The sequence below is a fragment of the Meleagris gallopavo genome, chromosome 5 (genome assembly GCF_000146605.3).
Source record: "Meleagris gallopavo isolate NT-WF06-2002-E0010 breed Aviagen turkey brand Nicholas breeding stock chromosome 5, Turkey_5.1, whole genome shotgun sequence".
Taxonomy (NCBI): domain Eukaryota; kingdom Metazoa; phylum Chordata; class Aves; order Galliformes; family Phasianidae; genus Meleagris; species Meleagris gallopavo.
In genome coordinates this window covers 6,095,433-6,111,641 of record NC_015015.2, presented here as the reverse complement: position 1 = coordinate 6,111,641, position 16,209 = coordinate 6,095,433, and the positions used below count along the sequence as shown (strand labels likewise).

Here is a 16,209-nt window from a genome sequence, read left to right as displayed (position 1 = left end):
AACAAAAAGGAAAAAAAAAACAAACAGACAGAACTTTCTGAAAACAGCTTCCTACCTCATAATTTCACAGAAATTAGCTTGGAAACATCATTTGCTCTCCCCAGTCCTGTACCTGCTTTGGGCTCTGCCCTTCCCCCCCCCCCTCCCACCAGCCCACCCTGCTGATGGGGGCCAGGAAGGGGCTCTGCCCTTTGTCCACTTCAGCCAAAGCAGTCAAGGCAGAGCTTTCTCCCATCCAAGGTGACCACTGGCTCTAGGGGTGCCACAGAGAAGATAGGCAGCCCTGAGCAGACACCCCACCACCCCAAGGGTATCTGCTCCAGCAGCCCCCCAACAAGGGTTCTGCCCTCCAGCCTGGCATTGGGCACTGTGCAGGGGATGCAGAGCTAGTGCTGGCTGCAAGCTCAGGTACCACTTTAATCCCTTCAGCATCACCAGCAAGACATGGCCCCCAGCCTTGAGGCTTTGCTCTCTCAACAGCAGGACGCCCACTGCCTGGCGCTAATGAGTTAATAAATTCATTTCTGACTAAGAAATTAGACCCTTAAGAAAAAATCCACCTTCCCGCTTCCACCCACCCTCCCTCCCCATATCCACCCCGAAGTAACCGTGGTTCATTTGGAGACCCCGGTGGCAACAATGCCCTCTGTGCTGGCACCAGAGGGTTGGGGACACGTGGGCACCAGCGGTGGCCAACCTCTGGCTGTGGTCTGTTAGCTGTGGGCTGGGCTCAGGGTGTTAGTCCTTGGGCGACTTCTTGCTGTGAGCGTTCCACATACCGCGCTTGGAGTGGTAATAGTGATAAAAGTTCCTGAGACGCAAGCGCTCCACCTCCAGCCCGCTCTGAAGGACCCTGCAGTCAGACAGATGGGCAGCTGCTCAGGGAAATGAGGGATGGACACAGACAAATCCCTGTCCTGGGTGGGGGTATGGGGGTTCCCGTCACAAAGGTGGGGGTACAGGGGTCCTGGTGCCTCCAGCCTCACCTGTCCAGGAGCTCCCAGTCCTCTCCGCCCCAACGGTCCCTGAACTCCTCCGTGTTCATCCCTCCAACACGGTCAAAGTCCGACTTGTAGATGCCAAAGAGACCAAAGCCATTCACCTCCCAGTAACCTGGAGGGAGGAGCGGTGAGATCCCCATCCTACCATACCATCACCCCTGGTGCTCCCAGGAAGCCACATCCATGCTCACACCTCATCCCAATCTGTCTCCCAGTGCTCCCTTCCTACCACAGCTCTGTCCCCATCATTGCCACCTCCTACTGGGGTCCGCAGAGTAACACTTCAAGTTCTGGAGAACCCTTGGGCTCAAATCTCACCTCACCAAAGCAGAACAAACCCACCCTATCCTAGCTGTAACCCAAACCCAGCATCACAGCAACACTCAGGTGATATCTCCCATCTGGAAGGTGGCACAAGGAAGGGGACCCCTCACCATTGGGCTCCCGTGGGGAGCTGCCACAGCTCAGCCTCATGACGATGGGCGCGTAGGCCAGCTTCCCTTCCACGCAGTGCTTCCGGATGCTGTCCAGGATGTTGGGGGGAAAGTGGATGTGCAGGTCACACAGGAACACGATGCTGTGCCCATCCTGAGGGTGGGGACAGACACAGGTGGGAGGCTCACAGCCAAGCCACACCAGGAGCTCCAGAAGCCCCAAGTGGAGCAGTGTGTCCTCACCTCAACCATGTCCACACCAGCTTGCAGCCCTGCTGAGCGTTCAAAGTTCCCTGTACGCCGTAGGTACTGGTAGCTGAGGGGAGAGAGCAGGGTAGTTAGCTTTGGTGATGAGAAGGGACCTTCTCAAGAGGACAAACACTATTTAACACCTTTTGTTGGTGGCATGGACAGCGAGATTGAGTGCACTCTCCGCAAGTCTGTGGATGACACCAAACCATGCGGGGATAGACATGCAGGAGGGAAAGAATGGCATCCAGAGGGACCTCAACAGGCCTGGAGAGATGGGCCTGTGTGAATCTCGTGAAGTTCAACAGGACCAAGTGCAAGGTAATGCACCTGGATCAGAGAAAACCCAAAGAGAAAGTCAGGGAACTGGGAGAACAGAAAGCTCTGGGGAGAACAAATAGCAGTAGCTAAAGGGACATACAGGAAAGTTGGTGTGGCCTCTATCAGGGAGTGTGATAATGGGAGAAAAGGTAACAGTTTTAAACCAAAAGAGGGGAGATTTAGGTTAGACAATAGGAAGAAATACTTTACTCAGAAAGTGGTGAGGGACTGGCACAGGCTGCCCAGAGAAGATGTGGATGCCCCATCCCCAGAGGTGCTCAAGGCCAGGTTGGATGGGACTTTGGACAACCTGGTCTAGTAAAAGATATCCCAGCCCACAGCAGGGGGTTGGAACTAGATGGGCTGTAAGGTCCCACCCAACCCAAATCATCCTATGACTCTATGAAGAAAGGGGTCACTTCAAGCCAATGGTTGTGACAGGACCACCCTGCCCATCTATGAGACCACCAGCGCAGAACTACGGTGGTATGTGGAGAGGATGGAGGGATCCTTGGGATGGGTTACCGAGGCAGCCGGGCATCCTGCAGGGCTTTCTCAACGTCCATGTCGTCGCTGTCAAAGTCCACCAGGATGACGTTGAAGTTGGCATCCTTCGTAATGTCATACAGGCTGACCATGTCTGAGATGAACTGCTGGACCCAGCGCGCTTGGTTCTTCACTGCCGGGCACAGCCACAAACATTCTTCAGACCTTGGGATCCCCACTCTAGAGGTCCCAAAAACACCCCCCAAACCAGCAATCTGTCATATTACACCAGATAACCTCAACATTGCTGTGGGTCTGGCCTCCTGGGAGCCCTGATAGCACTTGTCTTATGGAAGGGCACTTGGCAGTACCACAGCCGTGGGCATGTCCCTCAACCCCAATGCCTGACATAGACTGCTTCAAGCCACAGCCATGCCCTCCTGGCTGCCTGCAGCCCCTTGAATCTGCCAGGAGGATGCAAAATCCCACCAGAGAATGCTGTGGGCAGCAAGAGACATGCCAGAGAGATGCATCCTGCTGTCACTTACCAGGTACGACGAAGTGCACCATGATGTCCTGCTTCCAGCTCAGCTGCAGAGGCCGACACAGAATGGGCTTTCCATAGAGGATGCTCCAGGTGCTCGGCTGGGCCTCGGTGGCCCCCAGGGCTGGCCCCTCAGGGTTGGCTTCAGCACTGTCATCCTGCTTGCCTTGGTGCAAGAGGACATAGACATACTCAGAGAGCCGAACTGTCCGCTGGCCCCGTTCTGCTAACTCCAGCTCCAGCAGGTAGCGGTTGCCCCGGGCTGTGTCCCGGCGCTTCTCCACATTGATGATCCTCAAGAGGGTGTAGATACTGTGGAGGAAGGAGAAACAGGTGAAACAGCCAAAAGACAGATTGAGCGGGCCAGCTGTAAGATGGCTTGGACATTGCCTGGCATGCTGCACTTGAGAGGATGGCAAGCAATGGTTTATACTCAGGCTGGCAGACTGTAACAAGCGAGGTCCCCTAAGGATGGATGTTAGCCTCCATGCCATTCTGTATCTTCATAAATGATCTGAACAATGGGATTGATAGCACCCTCACCAAGTTAGAGCAAGGTGGCAAAGCGGACATGGCATGAAGTTTAACAAAGACAAGTGCCCACTCCTTCACCTGGAAAGGTATAATCAAAGAGCCCAGCACAGGCTGAAGAGGGTCACAGAATCACAGAACGGCCAGGGTTGGAAGGGACCTCAAGGATCATGAAACTCCAACCCCCCTGCCACATGCAGGGCCACCAACCTCCACATTTCATACTAGACCAGGCTGCCCAGGGCCCCATCCAACCTGGCCTTGAACACCTACAGGGATGGGGCATCAACAACCTCTCTGGGCAGCTGTTCCAGCACCTCACCACTCCCTCTGTAAAGAACTTCCCCCTGACATCCAACCTAAATCTTCCCTCCCTCAACTTAAAACCATTTCCCCTTGTCCTGCCATTATCTACTTTTTCAAAGAGTTGAAACCCCCCTTGAGAGTCCAAGGGAGGGCCACAAAAATGGCCAGAGGGCTCAAGAACCTGTCCTATGAGGAAAGTCTGAAGCAGTTGGATTTTTTCCACACAAGAGAAGAAAAGGTTCAGGAAGGGCTCATCAATGTATTACAGACAGAGAAGACAAGGGGCAACAAGTACAGACTGTACCAGGAGAGTTTTTGTCCTGGTAAAAGACAAATTTTTTTCAGTGAGAAAACAACACTCACTGGAACCATCTCCCCAGGGACATGGCAGCATCTCCGCCTCTGGAGGTTCTCATGGTGTGGTAGGACAGGGTGCTAGGTAATTTCCCACCCCAGAGGTTGGGCCTGATGATCTTTGGGGGTCCCTTCCAACACGGGCTGCTTTACCACTCTAACCCAATGTCCAGTCCACCTGGTCCCAAAAAGCCAAGTGGGGCCAAGGCACCTCCTATCCTCCCCACTTCCCACCCACACCCTGCTGCCTCCCTACCCCCCATTCTTCTCGTTGAGCTTCTCCATGTACTGGGCCACCACATCGACCACCTCACTCTCACTCAGCTGCAGGTTGCCCGAGACGTTGCAGCGCAAGTCATTCCAGTCGGAGCGCAGGAGCTCGAAGTCCACCGAGCTGACGCTGAACGTCCTCTGCCAGTTGATGGAGTCCTCCAGCCAGCTCTGCGGCAGCTCCCCTGTCTCATAACTGTAGTCTGACACCTCCTCTTCCTCCTCTTCCTCCTGGCCCTTTCCCTCCTGCTGGGATGCTGTTATCTCTGATGTCTTCAGAAAGGACGTCACCCGTGTCCCCTGCGAGCGAGTCACCTCAGAGGAGTTGTAATCGGTGGTGACCGCCACCCTGCCCGGGGCAGTGGTCACATCCTCGTGGGTCTCCTTGCTGAAGATCCCTTCAGCTCCAAGTTCTTCCTGCTTGCTCACCAGCTGCCACCTCCTGTCACCCGCCCGGCTGGTCTTCCTCCTGGCTGACTCTCTCTCTTTGGAGATGTTGCTCAAGAGCCAAGGGGCCCGGTGGCCAGGGGCAGTTCGAAGCTTGTTGGAGGTGATGGAATGCTTCTGAGGGGTCCTGGAGCGAAGCTGCACTTTCTTCAGAAGCTTTGGGTAAAGGAAGATGCTGGGGAAGGCGGGCTCCTGGGCTGGGGCTTTGCGTTTGCCGGGCTGCAGCCTGGTCACATACACCTTCTCCTGGGTTTTCTGAGTTTTTTTGTCCTCCTTAGATACTACAGACTTGCTGGGACCTGGTGTTTTGGCTCTGCCACCAAAGATGGGAACAGAGAGGTGAGACTGAAGGCTGAGCACCCCAGCACGCTTGGAGGACACCAGTAGCCCCAGCTCATCCTCCTCACTGGGCTGCTGGGGTAACCATCGAAGCATCCTCCCACGGACTCTCTCCTGCCCAGGTCCTGTGTCCCCATTGCCATGGGGACCCACAGGAGTGGCTGTGGGGCTGGGAGTGGCAGGGGGCATGCTCCACCTTCCCATGCCCACCTCATCCCGTGCCCGACTCTGCTTGCGGCGGAAGCTGTAGTAGTCCAGGTAGTCCCCATAATCTCTGGTGACGGGCAGAATCTCCTTCCTTTGGGCTTCAGATACCAGCTCAAGGTTCTTCCTGGCTTTGGGAGGTGGGTCTGTGGCCTCAGGGCTGTCCACTGTATCCTCATCCTCCTCATCATCTTCAAGGAAATCTAGGGAACAAAGACAGAAATAAGTTTCTCAAGGGTCCCTGCTCTCTGCAGCACGATGGCTTGGGACAAGCAGGCAAAGCTTGTCTCCTTAAGGGGATCAAAGAGAAAACTGTCCCTGGGTGAGGGAGACTGAGAGCTGACAGGCACTGAGTGATGCTCAGCAGGGATGGGGGCTAAAGACTCCAGTAATTAAGCCCTCCAAACCTTGGCTAATTAACCCCTCCAAGCATATCACTGGAGTCACACTGATGCATTCCATCTCCCATCAGCTGAGCTGGTGGGTTAGGATGCCAGGTCCTCAGCCCCATGCCAAGCCACTGAGAGATGCTTGAGAGCTGCCAGTGGGCAGGCATGACTCACTGTCTGGGTTGAGGAAGAGAAATGCTCGCTGACGTGGGTCCTCCTCCTCCTCATCCATCTTCATGTACTTATAAAAGCCAAACCTGTGAAACAGAGATGAAAGATGAGGTCTCAGAGATAAGAGAAGGGTGCACAGGGGAAAGGTGCTTGCGAGCAGGCATGCATGTACTGCCATGCACATACACAAACATATGTGCAGGGGAACATCCTGGGATGGGAACTGGGGTCATAGAATCAATAAGGTTGGAAAAGACCTCTGAGGTCATCTAGTCTACCTGCCAGCCCATCACCATCGTGCCCACTAACCATGTCCTCAGGTGCTACATCTCCCCTTTTCTTGAACAGATCCCCAGGAGATGAACTGGGAGCCAGGCTGGAGGTGGCCCTTTGCTGTGGACAGGGCTTGGGGATGCACGCCAACACTTACTTCTCCAGGTAGAGCGGGGACTCCCTGTAGAAGCACTTGTTCTCCGTCTCCATGTGAGTGAGGCGCGTGAAGTCATTGGGGTACACAAACGAGAGGTAGACCTGGGGAGCCAAGCACTCCACCATCACCAGTGCACCCAGCTGGCTTCATCTCAGCACACCAAACACACCACACAGCGCTCATCCCAAACCCATTTGGGTCAAGAGAGGAAGGCTCAACTTAACCCTCCACCAAAAGACATTTTTTCCTGGATTTTAACCATGTTGAAACATCACAGGCAAACCAAGACTTGCTACAGGAGCAAGAGCTTTGGCAAGTTCCCCTCCCAGGCATCACAGAGAGACACTTACAAATTGCAGGCCCTGGTAGCGGGCGATGGGGAAGTCCTTCACCACGTAGGTGGGGCTGTAGGCACAGGGCACCAACACATTCTCCACGCGGGACGGCTCTATTGCAGGGGCTGAGGAGAGGCAGGTGTGGCTCAGCCCAACCTCTGCCCATCCCACGTTACAGTTTGTAGCCCAAACCATCCCAAACTGCCCCCAGAAGAGATGTCCTTCACCCCAGAGATGGGCAGAAAGTAGGAGGGGTGCTCTGGGTACCTGGAGCATCCAGGTCCTGTCTTCTTCATTGAATTACAGAGTGGTTTGGGTTGGAAGGGACCAAAGGAAGTCACAGAGCAATGGAAAGTCCCAGCCACTTACTGAGGAAGAAGGTATCCCTGGGGTCAGACTTGAGCATGTCAGCCCCGTGCTCATCCCATTGTGCCTCCCAGAGGTAGCTCCCACTGTGGCTGGCCAGAGACTGCGGGATGTGCTCCACATGGTTCATCTTCAAAGTCGATTCATCTGAGGGAGGAGAGGATGGTGGCTGAATCCCTTGGTACACCACAGGACTCATCCTCTGGATGAGGGGAGCCCTGGGGACCCCCCAAAAGGCTCTGGGGGAGGATCCTGGCTGAACCCCACCACTCAGCATCAGTTCCTGCATCCCTCTGTCTCAGCAGGGATACCCACCTGGGACAAAAGGGATGCACCCCCAAAAGGAGGCATGTGCACAAACACATGATCTGTGTCCCCAAATTGTGTCCCACACAGGAACAGCATGTCCCATAGGTCCCCAGCTCCTGGGAGGGCAAACCCAGCCCCTCCAGCCCGCCTGCAGGCTTGCAGACCCTGTGACTAATGAGACAAACAATTATTGCTATCAGCTAATGACAGATAGGAAAAGGGTACAGGCAATCTCAGCCACGATCCCCAGCTCTGATTACAGCATCGCTCACTACAAACACAAGACGTGGAAACACTCAGAGGCTTTGGCTCCCAGGGACACAGGAATTAAGCCTTGGATTAAGCCTTCCCCTTCAAGCCTCAAGTGAATACAACATGAGCTTGGTTTCTGCCCTTCTCCCATTTAAGGATTTGGGTGACACGTTGTCCTTGGATATTCACCAACCCCCACAGTGCCACTAAGGGAGGTCACCGTGCCCTGGTCACCTTGGTCCCAGGTGGGGCTGTCTGTTCCCAGTATTCAAAGACACTGGGGGGAAGCAGGCAGATCCCAAGTGCAGTCCCCAAAATGCTCCTTTGTGCAATAGGGACATGCTGGAGCATAGGGAGACGTGGGACACGTTGCACTGCATCCTCATGCAGCCAAATAAGGAAAATGCTGGAGCAAGGGAAGAGGCAGAGCTTTAAGCCCAGGGGATAGGCACTCAAAAGTGGTTTGGCTGCACCCTGGGAAATGCTGCTGGACTCCAAGGGAGCTGGCAAGCGGGAGAACATCGATGCTGATGGATAGCAGCTGGGGAAAATTTATCTGCACCTCATCCACCTCCTGCCCGTCCACCCCTTTTCTCCCTATTGATCCCTGCGTGTTGCTTCAGTGACACCTTCCGGGGCGTGTTTGATGACCAGTCCTCATGAGCACTGAGCGCCAGGGCAGGGCCCATCCATCATCTTCTTTCTTGCTGCCAGACTGACGAAGGGGCAGGAAGCAGAAGATCTATAGATTTAATTAAATCCTATGCCATCCATTCCCACCTCCATGACAGCTCCTCATAACTCAAGGCCAAGTAGCCGAGCTGCTTGCCAAAGGAGCCAAGCCTTGTTAGCAAGGAGGAAGCTGGAGAGCAGCAGACACAGGAGCTGCATTTCTGTGGCACAGCACTTACACATCCCATTTTCGAGAGGGCTGCAGCCATCACCCCTACCTGCTGCAGCCTCATTCCTCCTATCCAGCAGAAGCCCTGGGGGTTTCGGACCCATCTTCCCTTGCATCTGGTTTCAACCAACATTTTGAGCCCAGGTGAGTGCAGCATGGTGGTTTGCTGGCTGCTAGCACCTGAGAGGGTCCTTACCTGTGTACAGAGAAATGTAGGAGGAGTCAATCACCTCGAACTTCAAGCTAGGGAGGAAAACTCGCCACTAGGAAAGAAGGAGATGGAGGATCAGTGGGAGGACGGGTCCTTCTCCATCCTCAGCTCCCAGAAACTATCCTCAACCCAATACCACAGCAGTGGAATGAGATGGAGGGCTGACCCTATCCCAGCACAGGTCCAGACCTACCTCATTCTTTAAACTGTAGTTCTCTGGGCTTGTTCCCTGCATGGCTGGAAAAGGGAAGACTCCTAGAAGTGGGGATATCCCCTGGCTGCCACATATCCCAAACCCATGTAGTTCTTCTGGGCCAGGCAGCAGCTTCTTCCCAACTAGCATTTATGACCAGGGGAGCACAAACGTGGGATTCAAGACCCTGACCCACAGCTGTCATTCATTGACCCCTAAACCAGCTCCTCCTTCCCCTGCCTCTCTCCAGTGCAAAGCACTGAGATCTGTGTTGGCAAAAGCAGGAATAGGAACAGACTGAAGCAACCCCCTGCAGATCTCTGCTGCTGCCTTTTAGACCAGCTTCAGCTGATTTGGAGCACATTAACAACAACAAATATGCATTGACTTCAGAATGTCTTCACAGCTGCCTGCACTGATTTGACTGCCATTTAAAAGCATGCCCCAAATGGATGTGAGCCTTTGTACAGACAAGCCCTTACATATCCAGAGCAAGGGATTGCATTAGGGTCCTTTGTTGTCTCTCTACAAGCACCTGAGAGGCTTCCCTCCCTCCAGCAAGAAAACATTTCCCCCTCTTTTTTTTTTTTTCACATCAGAAATTCAGATCTTATCAGCACTGCATGCACTCAGACAGAGCACTGAGTGCTGGGGAGGAGAAACGCAAGAAAGGGGAGCTGTCAGCCTCTGAGATGCTTTGCTAGCACAAGTCTGAATCCAGTGATTAATGAGTGTTTGGGAGAAAGGAAACCTTTGCGAAAGAGCCAACATCTTCCCCTTCCCTCCTCCCCCCCAAAAAATAAAAAAAAAAAAGCCTGAGCTCCTGAGAACAGCAGGGCTGTGCAGCCAGGTGGGCAAGTTCAGATCTGAAATTGCTGGTATCTACAAAGGAGGGGTAGGAAAGAAAAAAGGGACCTAAGGCAGTAGAGTGGGCTGACAGCTCTTCAGGGCAGCAGTCAGTATCTCAGTATCCCGGATGGTACCTGTCTGTCTCCATCTTATCCACAGTCTGGGCTCCTCTAAAAAGGACCTTATCTTCCCACCCAGCCCAATTCTCCATGAATATGGCAAGAGGAGGGGAAAAAGGGACCCTTTAAAGTACCTTTTCCCCAACCCCAAGGACCCCCAAATTTACCTACCCAATTCGGAAATTAATAGGGACAAAGGAAGGAGGGAAAAAAAAAAAAAAAAAAAAAAAAAGGGAGGAATGGGATGGGCCATAGAGAGCTGCTGATCAGAAACAAGCCTGGAAGCAGCACAGGAGGATATTTACTCACACCAACTTCCACGTGGTCCGAGCCTCGGTCATCTTGCTTGTGGAGCAGCTCAAAGTAGTAGCGCCTGGACGACATAAGGCTGCACAAGACAGGGAGATGCTGGTTAGGAAACATTGCTGCTACTGCTGTCAGGGCAATGGGGTGGAGCCCCTGGACCCTAACTCATGGTGTCCAACACCTTTAAGGTGTCGGCTAGTGTTGGGTGTTTTGGGAAGGGGCTGTGGTGGGAGCAGGTCAGGATCAGTGTGGAGCTTACCGTAGAGGCTTGGAGACCTGTGAGCTGAATTTGGTGAACTCCCCTGGAGCTGTCCACTCGGTACCCAGCTGGGGAAAGGAAAGATGAACATCTAAGAGCTGCCAGCTAAGCAGGCACAAGCCCAAACCCTGCCAGACAGACAGACAGAAGCTCTCCTCTGCCTCCACTGGGCACCGTGCCAAGTGCAGAAAGGCTCATCAGACAGGAAAGAGGGCTCCACCCCAGGGTCCCCTTGTCCCCTCCTCTGCTGGCACTCTTGGCACAGGAGCTTGTCACCGGACACAAGCAGCAAGATTCCAAAAGCATGTAAGTGTGAATCAAGACCATAGGTTTTCCAGTTCCCCAGGAAAATCCAACAGCATACATTAAACCTCCCACCTTGGGACAGGAGCATCCCCAGTGCAGGGAAGTCTGGAGGGTGAATGTGCATACCTTGCCCACAAAGGCAGCCAGCCGTGAGTTGGATGGGCTCTCATCAGAACTGAGCCAGAACTCCGAATTGTCATCTGATGCCACAGAAAACTGGAAATCTCCTGAGGACAGCAGAGGAGAGGTATACAGCAGTGCTGGTGTCCTGGGCTGGCTGGATGAAGGTGACAGCGTTTCCTTGTGGCATGAGGAAACGGAGGGATGGATGGACAGAAGTAACATGGTGCCATGGACCCCACGTTCTGCTCTGTCCTGGATAGGACCGGTGCTTCAGCTTCATTGAAAACCATGGAAGAGGATCTCTGCTCCAGAGAGACCCTCCTGCCTGGGAGCCAAGGACTCTCCAAAACCCCTTCTGCCCTCACGTGGCCCAAGAAAAGGGAGAGGGCAGCTTTCCCACACCACTGCAAGGGGAGAAGAGGCCCAAGATCCCCACTCACCATCCTTGAAAGGGTGGATGTAGCCAAAAATCCTTAGCCCGTAGTTCTTCCACTTGGGTGACACCGCCAGCTTCTTCACCGTGGTGCGGGTCTGGGGATGCAGAAGTACAAACAGGTCACACCTTGTGCCAACGTTATCCACCCCTCATCCTCCTGGGGCTTTGTACCCCTAAAACCAGAGGGGTCATACAGGTCCCATCATCACCCAGATCTCTCCATCTCTGCCCTTAAGCCTGGCTGGCTCTTATGGCAATCACATGCCCTAAAGGGAACCCAAAAGCCTGCATGCCAGAGAGAGAGAGACGAGCGGGCCTTCCCTCCAACCCACCACCATCTGGTCTGGGACTCACGTGCGGAAAGAGTGGAAAATGGAGGTTCTTCCTTAGGTGCCTCACAGCTCCTCCACACCAGTCTTCAAAAACATGCAGGTTCGCTTTCCCCTTGTACTGCAGAATGAGGCGAAGAAGGGAGAGATGTGTGAGTCACCTCCCAGGGACAGCATTAGGGTCAACCCTACGCTCACAACACCAAAACCCAGTGGATAATCTTCCTCCCAGTGCTGCGAGGGCACCCTTTTAGTTCCCAAGCAGGCTCACGCAAGGACTGTTCCCCTTCTGGATACAACAGCAAAAGCCCAGCCCCACCATCACCCATCCCATTGGAACCAGGAGGAAGACACCACGTGATTCTTCCCCACCCCTCAAAACCATGGTCACGGCCATGCTTCCCTTCCACCATCACCTCCTTGTCCATGTACCTTCTCATCCCAGGGCAGAGCCTGCTTGGTCAGGTTGAGTTTGGGGCGTCTGGTGGCTCGTGAGCCTCTGGAAAACCGTCCATCCAAATCCTGTCCATCGTTCTGCCAAGGAAGCAGGAGATGGGGGATGAGAGGTGTGGGGCAGTGGGGCCACAGCCAGCACACTGCTCTGATGTGCTTGCAGGATGCTTCCTCATGCCTAAATACCTCACTTGAGATGCCAAGCGTTTCCAAAGCAAGGGGAACGCTTTCAAGGCTGAATGCAAAGGAAAGTGGGGCACCTCTCTACAGAAGAATGTTGGCAAGGCATCCCAGAGTGCAGGGCTTCAGAACGTTCCACCTCAACTTGTTTCCCATTCTCTGCTGAAAGTACTCCTGCTCCAAAACAGCATGCTTGCTGTTCATACTAAACGCCAGTCTGGCAGGCTATAGGAAAGGGACTATTTTGGGCTGCGTTTCCAAAAGAGCAGGAGCTTGGGCAATAATGCGATCTGTACTTCTGCCTCCAGGCAGAGGCAGCAGGGTTCCTCCCGACTCTCCCTCTTCCTTTAAAGGGGATTAGATTAATCCGATCACTCGTGTCTCATAATTTAGAGGGATTAGGGGAGCAGTCACCTGCCTCCAGCTTGCTGAAGAGGGAAAGTCAGGCTCTTCTGGAGAACCATGGCACAAAGCACAGCCCATTACAATGTGCAGTACAAAGAAGATAATTAGCAAACTTTTCCTAAATGATGTCACTAGTGTTCTGGAGGAGGGGAGCAATGCTCTTCGGAGGCATTGTTAGGGTGGAGGCATAATTGTGCTCACTCGGAAAGCAAGGATGCAATTACAGCCTCGCTATAACATTCCAGCATCAGGGCCAGACTGTCCTGCAAGCAGGTGGGGACACTGCAACAATAAAAGATGACAAACAAAGGAGCAGCGGTGCCAACAGCAAGATCTGCAGCAATGCCCAGCTGGGGCTCAGAGCACACCAGGAATAAAGCTTCTCATCTCAGTTTTCGGTCTGCAGTTGTTTGCTCTGAATTCAGGGGCTCTCCACTGTAAGACAGATGTTGACAAATGGGACTGAGTCAAGAGGAGGCTCCTAGGATGGAGCAGAGGACACAGGAGAGGGCGGCTTCGCCCAGCAAAGCAGGACCTTACTGCCATGCACAACTAAGTAACGGATGCAGATCATGGCAGACTTCTCAGACAAGGCAAGAGGCAGCAGGCATGAGTCACAACGCTGAAAGTTTCAACTGGCTGTCAGGGAATTCAATTTTCACCATCAGGGCTGTTGAAGAGAACCAAAAAGGTTGTCCACCCTTGGACCTACTCAAGGCTTGGAGTGCCCTGCTCTACTCAGCCACATGTCTGTAGGGAACACAGGCCAGGAACCTTCACAGTTGCCATCCCACCTTGTTCCCACCACGGCTCTCTCATTCCCACCTGCTCCTCCTCGTGGCTCTCACTGGAGTCCTCGGCCTTCCTCTGCCGTGCCACTGCCTGGGCCACTGCTGGTCGCCTGCCGGGGTCTGTCACCTCCCCCGGCCGCTCCCCATCTGCAATGCAAACACAGGATCTGCTGAGTGAGACCATGGCTGCCTCCTCCAGTCTCACCACCACCAGATGCTCCTGGGCCTTTCCTGAGGCTGCAGCAGAGGTGGACATGGATAGCCCTGGCTGCAATTCCCTTCGTTACATTCGTACTAAGCAGCTTGCAGCGGCTCATCAGCATTGCTTTTAATTACTCTTCTCACAACAGCTCTTTTACGTCAGATGGGATAAGCTCCTGTGGGACCTCAGCTCCCCATCCAGCTGTCGGGATGGTGCCGAACAAAAATCAGACCAAGCACCGTACCATCACAGAATATCCCAAGGTGGAAGTGACCCAAGATGACCATCAAGTCCAACTCCTGGCTCCACGTAAGGCAACCAAGAGTCAAACTATCTAAGAGCACTGCCTTCTTGAGCTCTGGCAGCTCAGGGCCATCCCACTGCCCTAGGCAGTCTCTTCCATGCCCACCACAGCCTCAAAACCAGCGTGGGATGTGGCAGCTCCCCAAAGGGGACTCTATGCCAACCCCATAGCCCAGTGAGGAACCCAGTGGCAGTGTTGGGTTCCCATGGACAGCAGGAACAGCAAGGCAGGTATCAACAAGACTCTCCCATGTTCTTCATCATCTCACTTGAGGGTTCTGGGGAGCTCCTGCCTGCCCCAGGACAGGCCTGGGGAGCCTCCAGACCCAGCAGCCTCCTGATGTACGTGCACTGATGCCATTAGCATTCGGGCAGTCGCACAGCCCACATCTCCTTGGAGATGGCAGCACAAATCCCATCCTCAGCGCGGCTGCAGCGCGGGAACAGGAAATTAAGCTCTAAAGCCCCCTTATTCTGCTCTCAGCCATTATTCAGCCCTGGCAGCCCCAGCTTTCTGCTGGCAGCTCCCTGCCTCCCTCCCATGTCTTCAGACCCACATCGTTCCTCCCACAGCCCCGTCTCAGCCTTGATGGGGATGGGAAGTGTTGAAAGAAGGAATGGGACTGGATCCAGCTGGAGACCCCCTATGGCAAGAAGGAGGCAGAGCAGCAGCTGTTCCTACATCCTCTAGCCCACCCTGGAGACAACCGTGTCACCCAGGAAGAGCTCTCTATGAGGACACCACAGCAAGAGATGCTCTTGCCAATGTTTTCACCTGTACCCCTTCTCTGCCATTACGTGTCTCTTCAGCAGGGATGGGGTGTGCTCAGAGAAGTGGCTGCAAGCCAGGAGGAGAAAAAAAGCACCAGCAAAGCCACAGAAGAAGGTTTCCGCAGCAATGTTTGTTCTTCTGCAATTCAAATACTGGATAGGAAAGTCAAGGACAGTCTTTGCCCAAAAAAACAAATGCTAATCAGCCTGGCTGCAACTGAAAATAAACACCCCCTCCTTGAGAAAGGGAGGAAAAGGCCAGCATCACTACCAGCAAGCAGCAAGTTGAGAATGAACCCTTCTCATCTCACCCTCCAGCCCCAGAGCCCTCTCTCCCCTCCCCAAGCCCCGCTGCTTTCCAAAGCCAACGCCGCTGGAAGCCCAGCCCCACAGCAGGGACAAAAGGCGCTGCAGAGCGGTATTGTTTGGCTCCTGGTCCTGCAGCGAGGCAGCAGCAAGAATAAAAGGCTCCTGCCTGCGAGATGCTGGCTGGGGAGGAGCATCCCCTCTCCTCTCCCTTCCCCAAAGAGGGCCAAACATCTGGGTGCTGCCAGAAATGCAGCCCAGCACCAAATTTCTAAGCACCTCAACCAGGTGGGGTTCGGGGCAAATGATATGGACGTAAAATACTGAGTTCGCACTCAAGCCCCTGAAATCTTGTGCTAGAAACAGAATGCAGTTCCTAAATGCCTACCAGGTGATGGGGTTTGGTTCCCCAGTCTCCAGGGCTCCAGCCAAACTGAGGGATTTGGGGGTTGGTTGCACCACAAAAGTCATTAGCACCTGGGGTAAAGGGTGCTGCAGCCACCACACGAGCGACCCATATCCAGAGCAAATGGGAACAGGCAGATGTAGCCTGGTGCTCCCGACTGACAGATCTCCCCAGCGGGGAGCATCTGCTTTTATCTTTCCAATCCTGCAGCGAAAACCCCCTGCAGAAAGGGAGATGCCAAAGCAAGGTACGTCTTCCTCCAATTCAATCACCATCAGCCCTTTCTCTATCCATCCCCAAAACATCAGCACAATGGGCTGCGCTGATTACCAAAGTCATCAAGGTGCCTTCAGGGCTGGATCCTTCCAGGCTGATCCTTTTGGTCAGTGGATGCCTTGGGAAGCAGCAGCTCAACCCAGATGGGAAAGATGGGGGACATGAAGAAGAAACCAGCCAAAGATGCCAACACCAAGCCCTGTGGTCTAACCACACTGGTCCTCCAAAGCACCCCGTTTCCACCAGTCTTGAGTGCTTTGATCCTTTCCCTTGCTTTTAATCTAAATTTAGCATCCAATCCAGCAGAGCCTCCCTTAAGGAGGTGACGAGGGGGACCTATGCATCC

General features: G+C 53.9%; 1 protein-coding gene across 2 annotated transcripts; it reads right to left on the bottom strand.

Annotated features, from left to right (window-relative positions):
- Nucleotides 1-6: 6 nt before the first annotated feature.
- B4GALNT4 (beta-1,4-N-acetyl-galactosaminyltransferase 4) lies at nucleotides 7-13,870 on the bottom strand. 2 transcript variants are annotated; one of them, XM_010710880.2, is made up of 19 exons: nucleotides 13,634-13,870; nucleotides 12,203-12,304; nucleotides 11,796-11,891; nucleotides 11,446-11,536; nucleotides 11,009-11,109; nucleotides 10,577-10,644; nucleotides 10,321-10,399; nucleotides 8,836-8,902; nucleotides 7,181-7,324; nucleotides 6,827-6,936; nucleotides 6,477-6,577; nucleotides 6,050-6,132; nucleotides 4,483-5,689; nucleotides 3,040-3,347; nucleotides 2,531-2,684; nucleotides 1,679-1,751; nucleotides 1,436-1,589; nucleotides 987-1,113; nucleotides 7-853 (listed from the first exon to the last, which is right to left on the bottom strand). In XM_010710880.2, the coding sequence occupies exons 1-19, from the start codon at nucleotides 13,853-13,855 to the stop codon at nucleotides 739-741; spliced, it is 3,402 nt and encodes a 1,133-aa protein (XP_010709182.1). In that variant the 5' UTR covers nucleotides 13,856-13,870; the 3' UTR covers nucleotides 7-738. The 2 variants fall into 2 exon arrangements, with proteins under 2 accessions (XP_010709182.1, XP_019470856.1); XM_019615311.2 differs by lacking the exons at nucleotides 11,796-11,891; nucleotides 12,203-12,304; nucleotides 13,634-13,870 and having other exon boundaries at nucleotides 11,009-11,182; nucleotides 11,446-11,535.
- Between the last annotated feature and the right edge of the window lie 2,339 nt (nucleotides 13,871-16,209).